The sequence below is a fragment of the Solenopsis invicta genome, chromosome 2 (genome assembly GCF_016802725.1).
Source record: "Solenopsis invicta isolate M01_SB chromosome 2, UNIL_Sinv_3.0, whole genome shotgun sequence".
NCBI lineage: Eukaryota > Metazoa > Arthropoda > Insecta > Hymenoptera > Formicidae > Solenopsis > Solenopsis invicta.
In genome coordinates, this window is record NC_052665.1 from 11,395,974 (window position 1) to 11,408,296 (window position 12,323).

The 12,323-nt window shown below is 37.0% G+C and overlaps 1 protein-coding gene across 1 annotated transcript; it reads right to left on the reverse strand.

The window, feature by feature from the left end:
- Positions 1-1,862: 1,862 nt before the first annotated feature.
- Positions 1,863-12,022, reverse strand: LOC105196813 (segmentation protein even-skipped). The gene is made up of 4 exons (XM_011162938.3): positions 11,758-12,022; positions 10,675-10,793; positions 7,984-8,210; positions 1,863-5,137 (listed from the first exon to the last, which is right to left on the reverse strand). Exons 2-4 carry the CDS (start codon positions 10,784-10,786, stop codon positions 4,160-4,162), a joined length of 1,317 nt encoding a protein of 438 aa, XP_011161240.1. The 5' UTR covers positions 10,787-10,793; positions 11,758-12,022; the 3' UTR covers positions 1,863-4,159.
- Positions 12,023-12,323: the final 301 nt, after the last annotated feature.

A 12,323-nucleotide genomic window follows, 5' to 3' on the forward strand; every position in this document is an offset into this window, starting at 1 on the left:
GGGAGAAGTTCGATCTGGGTGGTCAGCCGATCGCAAGATGCATCGATTCGACATGGCGCGGCGAGCCACGTGCGAGCGTTACGGCGTTACGTCTCCTTTTTATCTCCCTTGTATCTCGGATGAATCCACCAGCTATCCGGGATGGCTCGGAAGGGCCGTCCTTCGAGCGTACGTTCGCGACCTGTAGGAAGAGAAGGAGAAAGGGGCAGAGAGAGAGAGAGAGAGAGAGAGAGAGCGCAAGTAACGGAGGGGTTGCGATGGCGGGTGTATCGTTCGTCGACCGACTGAATTGCTTGCGTTGGGTGGCAGCCAATACGGCGACTCTCGTCAGCGATATCATCGCTCCTCGGTCCTTCCATCTACGAGCGCTGGGCTTTTGCCATTGATCGGCCATTTGCCGTTCGCCACCCATGAGAACATTCATTTATTCCGCATTCGCTAACCGTACTAACTTCCTTTCGCACCGACTACAAAAGAATTGCATCCCGCGCTTTTGTGATGTCGCGTCCAAGCTTTTTTCCCCCCTTCGCATTTTCTTACTTGACGCGCGTATTTCGCGTTCATATCGGTGTCTTAAAAAGTTTACGCTCTCGTGCTGATCAACGCGCTATTCGTTTCTGTCGAGACGTATGGACATAAATTTCCGTCGAAATAAAAACGTTCCTACCCTCGAAAACGTAGCTTTTCGCGATCAGCGTTTCGCTCAGTCTGGAATAACACCGTGCGACGTCGTATAGACGCGAGAGACGACGGGAATCTTCGTACAATCGTGAGAGAGGGAGAGAGAGAGAGAGAGAGAGAGAGAGAGAGAGAGAGACAAAGCGAGTGCTCTGGAATCGTTCCTCCGGAGATGAGAGAGAGTCGCCTCCTCCTTATTTACGGCGAAGCGCGATAATAGCGCGGATGATGGGGCCCCCGTCCCGAAGCGAGATACCGTACGTAGCCATGGCAACCGCTGCCGTGGCCATATTGGTCCACGGCCAACTATCGATAATAGGAAAGATAAGAGGCAGCCCCCGGGCATCCGGGATATTTTATTGTCGGCAAAATGGCGTCCCGGAGTCTCCCGCTTTACGCGAACTGTCCCGTACGAGTCGCGTCGTTTTAGCAAACCGTCCGATTGCGCGGTATTAACGGAAGGAAAATGGAGAATTTAATTATCCCGACACTAATATCCCTTGAATGTGAATTGCTGACTGCCACGATAGGAGAGACGAATTGCAAATGTTATTTCGATAGTAAGTGTCTTAATACCTTTAGCGTGCAGTCGAGTAAACTTGAGTAAACTGAATAAACATTTTATCCTGCGGCAGAAATTTCTCTATGTGCACGTGCGTACACACATACATACACACACATCTACACACATACGCATGCACGCAAAGCCTCGTCGTATAATTTATTCAACGATATTATAATCCAAATTGCATTTAATTGCGGAAAAATAAACGTTACGTTAAGATAATCGACGAAAGATTCTGACAAATCACCAATGAAATTATTGCAGTTAATAAATATTAAAATAATAATAATAATAGATATTTATTAAGTATACACGACACTATCTCTTAAGGAAATATTTCTTTAAAAAAACCGACAGGAAACAAAGATATACATATATAAAATAAATTATATTAATAATTTGTAAGCGGATGATTGCTGAATAGATATTTTTACGCTGTTTAATTATTTGAATTTAAAGACACAGAATGAAAATTATAAGTTATACTTACGTGTGTAATTATGGAGCCATATGTTTCATACATTTTGTGTCTTATTCAACATTTTCGGGATTTTTAATTAATGATGGGACTTCACGAGTGTGAAAAGGGATTCAAGGCATTCAATTGAAAAACACATTATTATTCTCGTATATTCTGATTTTTTTATTCGACTTTCAATTACATAACGACGTTTGTTACACTGATAATTTGTTAAAAATCTCTGCGCCGATCATAATAACGATTTTTTACATGTACATATGCCCTTTCGCTCCGCATATAAAAGCAAACAAATAAGTCAAGGAATTAATAGAAAATCGCTTCCTGTTTCCTCTTGCCACATTCCTAAATTCTCAGCTTGAATTATTCGTTCCCACGGGAAAAGTTTCATTACGCAGTAATAAGATTATATCAGTAATAACACTGTTACATATCATATTTTGTGGCAAAGTACAGAAGTTGTGAAACAACAGAAAATTGCACGCAGCTAAAGACGGTGCAACGGAAGCTCGCTCTTATCGTCTCTCAGAAAGGATAAGTGCCAAATCAGCAAACTTTTGTATAATCATTTGGTATAATTAATTCGAAATGTAATTGAATAAATTAATAACATAAAAGCATAAAATAATGATATATGAGATGTATAATTGTATAAAAATAATATATAAATGGAATGACGTAGAATGATATAAAAGTATAAAATAAAGTATAAAAAATAATACTACGCTAAAATAATACTTTAAAATATGTACATTCTTCATTGTTTCTCAACAATGGCTGTCAAATCAAGATATACGATATAATATAAAAGCATAAAATAAAATATTACAAAAAATTAATACGAGATATACATATACAAGATAAGATGCGTACATACTTGCTCGTTTATTCAACATCTGATTGTCAAGTCAAGATTTAGAAGATTCAAACTCTTACAATAATACGAAATACAAGAAAAAGAATATAAATAAGTAGGAAACAAATCTACATACACGTGCGAAAGATAAAAAAAACCTATATCATACTTATACTAATAGTAATACTAATAATACTAATAATACAACTAAGAAAAAGTTAATTGGAAAAAAAACAGAAAAGAAATGAAAATAGGAAATGAATATTATATATAGATATATGCACAAATATATAATAGTATTGAGCGTACGTTCGAATAGATTGATGATGAAAGTTGACGACGAGAGGCTTTTTATTTACTTACGATATATTCACGCACATCCGCGCGCGTACGTATACATATACTGTAAGTAAAGAAATAAAAGCATACATTATAAAGATGCACTTATTTATATATTCGACTAATTGTGAACAAGAAATATCAAATCAAATTTGGCGCGATGTAGCTTGTTATATTATAAATATTTTCGTACATATTCATATATGTATAATACAAATATGTATTATAATATTTATTTTATATAAGCTACATGTTTATTATATTTTATAATATTATATAACACAAATATATATTATATAATATTCATTTGTCCTCTTTTCATTTCCGTTCAACTTCTCTCTCCCTCTTCTGCATTTTTTGAGTCAACTTTTTTCTTTGTAATATTCATTTATTTCAAAAATTTGTGATTTGGCACTTATTTTTCCTTCACACGCACACACTCATTTATACCATTATAGGAAATTTGCAAATGTATATTTTTAAATGAATTAATCTATCTTTGCAGAAGATTAATAAATATCACGTATATACACGTTTTATTACGTCTTATCACGATATTTCAAGAAGTGACGTGGAAATTGTCGATTGTACAGGCATGTAAGTCCGAAATCGTGGACATGTGTACGCGCAGTCAGAGTCTAAAACACGAGCTACTTGTAACTTATGACAGCGTGTGCATTCCGAGATAAAATCTGCTGAACAGATCGCGTCGGTTACGTAGTACACACACACACACACGCGCGCGTGCGCGCGCTTATCCCAATTATTAAGAGACATTGGACTGTTATGAAGAAGACTGAATAAAAAATATTTGCGAATAAAAAAATAATTATCTTAGATGTGTATGTACAAATGTACATCACTGCGTGCGTAATATATGTGTAAAGAACGGCTCTGTAATATATAACGAAACATACGGGATGAATAATTTGGCACAGCGCGCGCGCGTGTGTGTGTGTCTATGCACATGTGTGTAGGTATATACAGTGTATATATGCATTGCAGTTATATGCCCGATCAGTCATCGCGATTATAAGCCGATATTCATAGTTCGTTCTTATATTTAAGATCGTCTTGAGTATCATCTTAAGACGACATCAACCAATCAGAAAGCCGTATCAGTATCTTAAGATTAAGATATTACTTAGGTAATCTTGAAATGAAACTAGACTATGAATACCGGCCATAGTCACAGCCATAGCCGCGCGTACGGCGAGATGCGATGTTACACTATTGTTTTATTTTATATCGTACCGTTTTGATCCGGCTTGTCTTCTAACGTGTCGTTCTTGTAGGGCTGGAACAACTTGGGCTGCGTTGGCTGCGGTTGCTGCGATTGCTGAGGTTGCTGCTGCTGGTCTTGCTGCTGGTTCTGCTTCTGCTTCTGCTCAGGTTTGTTCAATGACGGCGAGGAGACCGATATTCCCGATGTCGAGGGGATCGTTACGTGATTATACGTGGTGGTGGCGTTGTTCGCGTACGGCTGTACCGTAACGACTGGCACACTCATGCCGTTCAGTCTCATCTGCTGCGGCTGATGTTGTTCACCGCTGTTGAGTCTTTCTCGCTGCGGCACCGATGTTGGCGTCACGCCCGTAGGTGTGTTTAAGAGGGGCGAAAAATACGGATGCGGATGCGGGTGCGGCGGTGAGTGTAAATGCGGCGGCGACTGCAAATGCGTCGATTGATTAGTTGCATTGCAGTCGTACTCGCTGGAGGTGTCAGAGTTGACTGGGCTATGTTCCTCGATCGATGGCAATCGGGCCGATACGGTGGCAGGGATCAGCGAGTTGTTCACCGAGGAAAAGCCAGAGGAGCCGGTCATGTTCGGCATATTCAGAACTTGCAGGGATGGTGAGTTCGGCGAGTTCGACGAGTGCAGCAGTTGCGGGGGCATGTACGGATTATACGAGTGCGGATGTAGTCGTACATGTGTCGGTCGGAGATTCAAGTGAAATCTAGTATATTCGTTGTAATAGGAGGTTGGATCTTGGAATGACGACGCCGAGGGAGACAAGTGTCTCGTCGCCGGTACACGATTGTCCGGTGAGGATGGGATAATCGGGTTCGCGTAGGGCACCGCCGGAAAGTATGACGGGCAACCGGATAGCCTGAAGAAATCCGCTAATGCCCTCGGATCCGGATACGGATATATCGAGAAGGGCCATGTCATGGACATTCGCTGCCTCTTGTCCTTCATGCGTCGGTTTTGAAACCACACCTGTAACAGAAGAAGATTATATAATTAATTAATTGCTTTTAATTCAAAAATTTTTAAATTATCAATTAATTTTTTTAAATTAATAATTAGGCAATCAAGACGTTACGAAATTCTTGATATATATGTACAAGATATTAGAACATGTATAAATAGTTCTAATTTATAATGTAAGATGTGACGAGCAAAGAAATCGGACAGGATTAAAAATAAAATTTTTATTTGGCAGCTCGATAATTTCGGTACAAACTTAATACAAGAGAGAACTCGGTATTTCAACATAGTCGTTAAATATTAACGTTAAAAATTGTTTTCAATAGAGATACCGCGCATATACGCCCATTAAGATGAAAACTACATTGGACCAAGTTTTCACTGAACGCAGAATGCTCTTATAGTTAAATGTGTCTTTTTCGAAATAATTAAGATTTATTCAACAGAAATATCAACAAAGCTCCCTCGGCATCGTCATTCCAAGACCCGACCATGACCTTTTATTACGGCGATTACAGGATCCATCAACTACATCCATTCGTATCTGCCCCCGCATGCTACACTCGTTGTCCTAAATATGTCGAACATTGCCGTCTCTGACTTTCCCTTCGTGAACAACTTGATGATTCTTTATCATCATATCGTCTTGGTTGCCAATGATCGATTCTGACAGAGAGTATGACTAAATAGAAAAAACGTTAATTGTTAAAAGTAATTGATTCCTTTTTGCCATGTTTCTGATTAGCTTTTTATTGAAATTGACGTTGAAGCGAACCGATCGAAACGCGGATCTATCCTTCCGTTCAATGACAGATATTAGAGTATAAAAGCTACTGTTTTTTTACAGAACGAGAGATAAAGTTGCTGTGTAAGTGCGTGTTTCTAGATAAGCGCTCGGATACGTAGATTCACGAATGTGGGGAATTCTCGGAGGCGGCGAACGATTATACCGGTAATTCGTGCGGGACGTTTACCGTCGTTTAACACCTCTCTGCGCCGTTCCTCCCTCTTGCCGTTGCCCACCGCCGTTTTACGACCGCCAACCGAGGCTAGTGCGAGCTGCCGCGAGACGAGAAATTAAGAGATCCATTAAAGTCCGAGGTGGGCCGCGAGGCAGTCGCTAATTAAGTCGTTTAACACTTTCGCCCGACTGGTCACCCCGCGATCAGGGCCGTGACTAAACTGAACGGTCCCCGAAACGTTAACATGCGTATGTACACGTAGTATCGAATCAAAGGGAGAAGTTGTTCGTTCTGATTCGTCACAATGAGATTTCCGCGGGATCTAACGTTACGGCACTGTCGCGGAACACGCGAGAGAAGGATCAAAGGCCGAGAATCGCGGCCGTTGAATCGCTCTCGAGGCTATAATCGCCGATCAAATATGGCCGCAGCTGGCTGCGGCAAGAAACAACCACCGGCAGCTATCGGCGGCCAGCGCGAACAAAAACGCCACTAATTGCTTCTATTAAGCAGTCGGCTTTAGGGGCCCCTGTCTTCGCGGGCACGACGCACGCGGCGAGGCCGTGAGAAATTAAATCGAGATACACTGAATAATATTATTCGAATTATTTAAATAACTCGTAGTAAAGGGGACAGAATTAAGAAAATGATATTGCAATGACAAGACAAATACAATCCATGTGAAAGAAAATCGCATAAGGTGCGATTTTTATTTGCATAAACGTACTTGTTATTTAATGATCGTTAAATAATGGAAGGATTTTCTTAATAATCTCTCGCAAATTCCTCAAACACGAGAGCGCTAATGGAAAATGTTATTACACCAGCCACAGATGAAGTCACTGTTTATCGAATCTCGTGCGAGTAAACGTTTGCTCATTCCCAATCAGCACTGAGTGCAATCGATCGCAACGTTTGATCTAGCATTTATCTAATAGAAGAAATTAAACATTTTTTTGTTGTTGGAGGTATCCTTTTGACGGAGGTTGAAAGTTGACACGCAAATGTAAATGTTCAACAAAGATTGTCAATTTTGCACGAACAACGCACAATTCTTTCGATATTTCTGATGAATAAGTCTTAATTATTCCAAAACAGGCACATTAGAAAATATGAAATGACTCTACTCTTTGTTCAATGTAATGCTTTCTTACACGTTCTTCACATTTTTTTAACATTAATATATTAATCATAACTTTAATATATTATAATATAAAGAAATTAATTAAAACTTTAACAATTCCGTCACTTGCAACCTGCTATTATTGTTTGCAAGCAGAACTTTTTGGCATTTTTTTTTATTCAAACGGGAAAGAACAAATTAAAAATTTTGTAAAACGTAAAATATACCGATGAAATACATTGACGGGAAAAGAGAACTGTTATAACCGCAAAATCTTTAACCTCTTTTATAACAATTTTTTCGTGTTTGAAAAAAAAATACGTACTTAACGCTAATATTGACTTTGAGAGAACTAATAGTTTGTTTTCAATTTTTAAATATTTTATCGCGAAAAAAGGATTTGTAACTTTGAAGTCATAATAACATTTACATGTGTATTATAATATATTTAATAAAATCGTAAATCGGTTAGACCTCTTAAAGACGTCCATATATCTTAATATTTTTTTACGTTTTTTCATGACGTCAGAAATTTTTTTCGAAGCAGTTAGTCGCTTTATGAGCAAATAATTTTGAAAACATACTTCAGGGTTGCAATAAAGAATACAACAATAAAATATTCCAATTATGAAAATTGAAATAAGACTTGAAAAAATAGACATATGACTTCAAAGTTACGTGGTGTTGCAGAGGTTTCTAATGCGTGATTTATCGAGAGAATTCTTGGGAAAAGTACCTCTTTAAGGGAAAAATTTGCATTTTTTTCTTACCTTTATCGTAGATTCCGGCAAATTAAGCTGCGTGGCCAACTCGCACCTTCGCGGGCGACTGACGTAATTCTCCCTAGAAAATTCACGTTCTAGGCGACTTAGCTGTTCCCTCGAAAAAGCGGTCCGGTATCTCCTGACGTTAGGATCCATGGGAGGGAGCGACTGCTGCTGAGATTGTTGTGAAGGCGGGGGCGGATTCTGACGCGAGGTCGATGGTTGCGGATTATCTGAATAATGATGAACATTATATTTCTCACGCTACCACATTCATTTCGAAAAGAATAAAAGAAACAGAGAGATTGAATTTCCAAGTGTCCAGAAAATGTTTTTGCATTATAAAATTATTTTAAATAATTAATTAAAAATTTATTTACTCGATTAATTCGCGTATTAACGGACGATTCTCTTGGCGATAAACTTAGAATTTCAAGCAATTTTTTTTTCTTGACCGATCTTCTCTTCAATCTATAGTTTTCAAATGATTAAAATTTTGTAAGAAATTGTATATTCAAATCTGGTCGTAAAGTCGCAAGTTTGCTTCAACCCTCTATTGCTTGGAGAAATAATACAACGCCGCAAACAATCTTTTTACCACTCACGGCGATTTTGTCTCCGATCTAATTTTTACGTTTACAAAAATCTGAAAAAGATGTTTCTAATTCTCTGAGATAGTCAGTGTTGTTGGGCCTAGTCTTTGCCACCTATGACCCTTTTGAGTATTTCACTTGGAGTAGCGAGCATAAGAAACCGTTCGAAAATTTTCTCGAGGAAGTTGTTAGCTTGGTGACAAGGGTCGTTTATTTTTTGTCATAGCAGGTAAACAGTCGGTCAACAGAAACTACTGTTGAGGAAACTAGAGAATTATGTAACGTGTTAGTCTCGGTTGCGTCCGGTCGGTTTCCTTTTTCTCTATCCTCTTTGTATGATTTTTTCCCACTTGGCAAAACAAGTGTGAAACTGTCACGATAATAATATAAATCACAGATAATGAATACAAATCCAATAAAATGATTATCATATTAGCAATCGTATATCTCGAGTATAAGACAGAGGACAATGTGATAATAGAAAGAAATGACAACGCCTCTCGCCATTATTTATCGGAGACAATTTTCGTGTTCTTAATGAAAGAGAAAGTTACTTTCAGGCGGTTCGTGACAGTTAATCGGAATTAGTTACGTCTTCGAACCGATTCTTGTTAGAGAACTGCCGCCTATTCTTTGCCGTTTGCAGATATCTTTGAAGTCGGTCTCACTAGCCGTCATTAATACCTTTTATTTTCAAATAAGGTATTGCACGAAATTCTGAGTAATTCAAGTCAATAGCGCAAAATATTATTATATTTTAAACATTGTGTTTATTGTAAATTTTAAAATGTCTACAATGATACATTGTGAACGAGCAGTCTAGAGGCAAAACTTGTATTCTTTAAACCTTTTTGCAAAATTGAATTTTATATACATATAATGTCATATATATTATTATATATAGTTTATAGATTAAAAGAGAAACAAAATTATATGAAAATAAAATTCAATCACAGACGATTATATATATAAAAAAAAATTATTTTATGCTTATATTGAAAGATTACAAATAAAGAAAACATAATTTTTGCATAGATATTTGATTTTGTATTAGATTAAATATTTGCAACAGAAACAGGATGTCTAAAACAAATGAGTTTGTTTCTCTGTTTCATCAATTTCACGTTCAGATATTTTCAGCTAGTTCAATCATTCATGATAAACTTTAAAAATCAGTACAAATTTTCGATTTTTCTCACAAAAAGATAACTATTTTGTTTCCGTTCAGGTAAACGGTTATAAAGTGTCGGTGTGTTAAAGGATTAGGACGTCGGCAATGTCGGGTGTTATAAAACCCTCATAAAATATATCTTTAGTCAAAGAGCAAAAACAATTACTATACGTTTGATTATTATTGATATATTGCCTATATATTCTCCAAAATGATTTCGGTTTCTAATTTTAGTCAATAAGCTATACATAATGGGACCACCTCTAGTTAACGTTTAAAGATCTGAATAAAGGAGCAAAGGGTTAGATAAAGAAGATAAAGAAAAATTTATCTAACCCTTTGATCATAACTTCTTTGGTTCTTTTTCAGTGAATTGCTACTAATAATAGGATAAGTACCAATAAATAGAATAGAAATTAATATATGATTCGACAATTTTATCTCACTAACTTCTTTTTTAAATTAAGATTACATTATAGTTATAATCGTGCATTTATATACAAAATTTTTAAATAAACAATCCTAGATGTTTAGATATGTAAAAGTCATTAAAGATTTTTTTTTATAAAAGTATCTACTTGTAATAAAGTAGAAGTAATAAAAATTCAAAATTATCCAACAACGTAGAGATGATATCGTAAAACACAACGTGTGATAATATGTCTGTAGCTGTATCTCCTTTTCTCTCATAATACATGCAAGATATCTCGTAAGTCCAACGTTATAGAAAATAAACAAAAAGTGCAAAATAGAAACTTTTAGTCTGATAATGAGCTCTATAGGTCTATCCTCGATTAATCAAGAACAATTAACTTGAACGATTTGTCGACGGCCAGTCGACAGGTGCATTGTCAGAAATAATAGAGTTAACAATTCCCTATAATGATAGACTTTGCGGGACACCTCATAGAATTGTAAATGTGCGAAACTCACCAATGTCGACGTACGAGTTGCGCGACGTGCTTGGGGCATTCTGATCGACAACAATGTTGTCTTCCTCCGGATTGTTCTCCGGGCTGTTCTCTTCGTCGTAGTGATTCCTCATTTTGTCGCTTTACAATGATCAAAATATACATATATGTTAATCACTTTGTCATGTCACATCACTCGTGCATGCGTCTAACACGTGACCGGTTGCGAAATTATTCGAACGCATGTTTAGTATCGTTTGGTGGTAAAATATCGGATTAAATTCTTCAAGCAAAAGATCGAAATTTCTTTGAATCTCTCGTGATTGAAAGATCGCTAATTTAAAACAAAGAAAATGTAAATATTAAAATGCAAAATAAAAGCGCGAAGAATTTAATTTACTGGACACGTGAGGCAGGGCGAGAATTGAAAATTTAAATTAGAGCTTTTAATTGAATCGCGCGTTTCTTAAATATGTAAACTGTAGTATTATTGCACAATATATGACAATGCGAAAGTTTAATGCAATAATTTGTTAGCAGACGCGAGTATTTCATTACTCTCATGATTCTGTAATTATATACTTTCCAAAGAGAAAAAAATAGTACAAATGTGATTTAATATTTTTTTTTTATTATTTTCTTGAATCTCGTGATTTCCTAAATTCAGCGAATTTTTCATCAAAATATTACAACACGCGTCAATGCTAACTTTGTTTTATTTTCTTGTGTTTCACAAAATAAATTTCTGAATAAATTGATGGCAATTCAAACTGTTTGCACGTGTTAAAAATTGTGACAAGTTGCGAGAAGAAGTCGCAAAGTCATATGCAATCTGTTAAATGATATTGAAAATTAGGAAACACATAGGAAGAGATTGTTATTATCACGTGAGAAGACGTGAATATTCGTGTTATTTCAAACTCGCTAGTGTAAATACAAACATTAAAAATTATTCATCGTACGCTCTAAACGTGTTCCAAGTAATATCAATAGGAATACCGGACATGAGAAAAGAAATCATCACATTTAACGAAGAGATGATTCGCGATCTCGTCAACGTGAAAATTACAACGTAAATATTGAGAGAATCAGAGATAATACTCACACGTGGTCCGTCTTCTCTCGTCTTCTTCTCGTTTGGAGTAACTGCCTTATTTAGAATCACACTTGGTAATCACACTTCGCGATATCCCTTTGCGAGAAACTTATACTCGGTAAAGGAAAAAATAAAGAAAAAAAAAGTCTTGTCACTGATCACAACATGCACGAGTCACTTGGCCAGCTTCATGCAAGGTCCGTTCGGAACAGAACCACGTGAAGTTCTTGAACTACGATCGTAGTGTAGTAGTCACTTTATATGTTCACCCACCAGCAGCCACTCACGGAGTGGGGAAAACGCGTATTTCGCCCTTCCCAGCATCCCCTCCAACGAAAGAGGTGGAGCCTGATGGTCGATTGCATAATATCATAGGCGATGTTGAGTGGTGGGGGACAAGTATTGGTCTTGACTTCCCCACAGTTTTACAATTAGGCATCGGTCTATTGGACTATAATTGTCGGGTAAAACTTTCTCCTTAACAATCAATCTTCATGTAAAAAGTACATAATTGTTAAACGTTTGAACGAAGAATAAATTTCAAACGAAACGGTAAATGCCTTTCTTTTGCAGAA

Excerpts from the sequence above, each read along its gene's own strand:
- LOC105196813 (XM_011162938.3), bottom strand. The coding sequence starts at position 10,786 with ATGAGGAATCACTACGACGAAGAGAACAGCCCGGAGAACAATCCGGAG. Across the intron at positions 8,211-10,674 it reads CAACTCGTACGTCGACATTG|ATAATCCGCAACCATCGACC; the intron begins GTGAGTTTCGCA and ends ATCATTATTCAG. Across the intron at positions 5,138-7,983 it reads TGCCGGAATCTACGATAAAG|GTGTGGTTTCAAAACCGACG; the intron begins GTAAGAAAAAAA and ends CTTCTGTTACAG.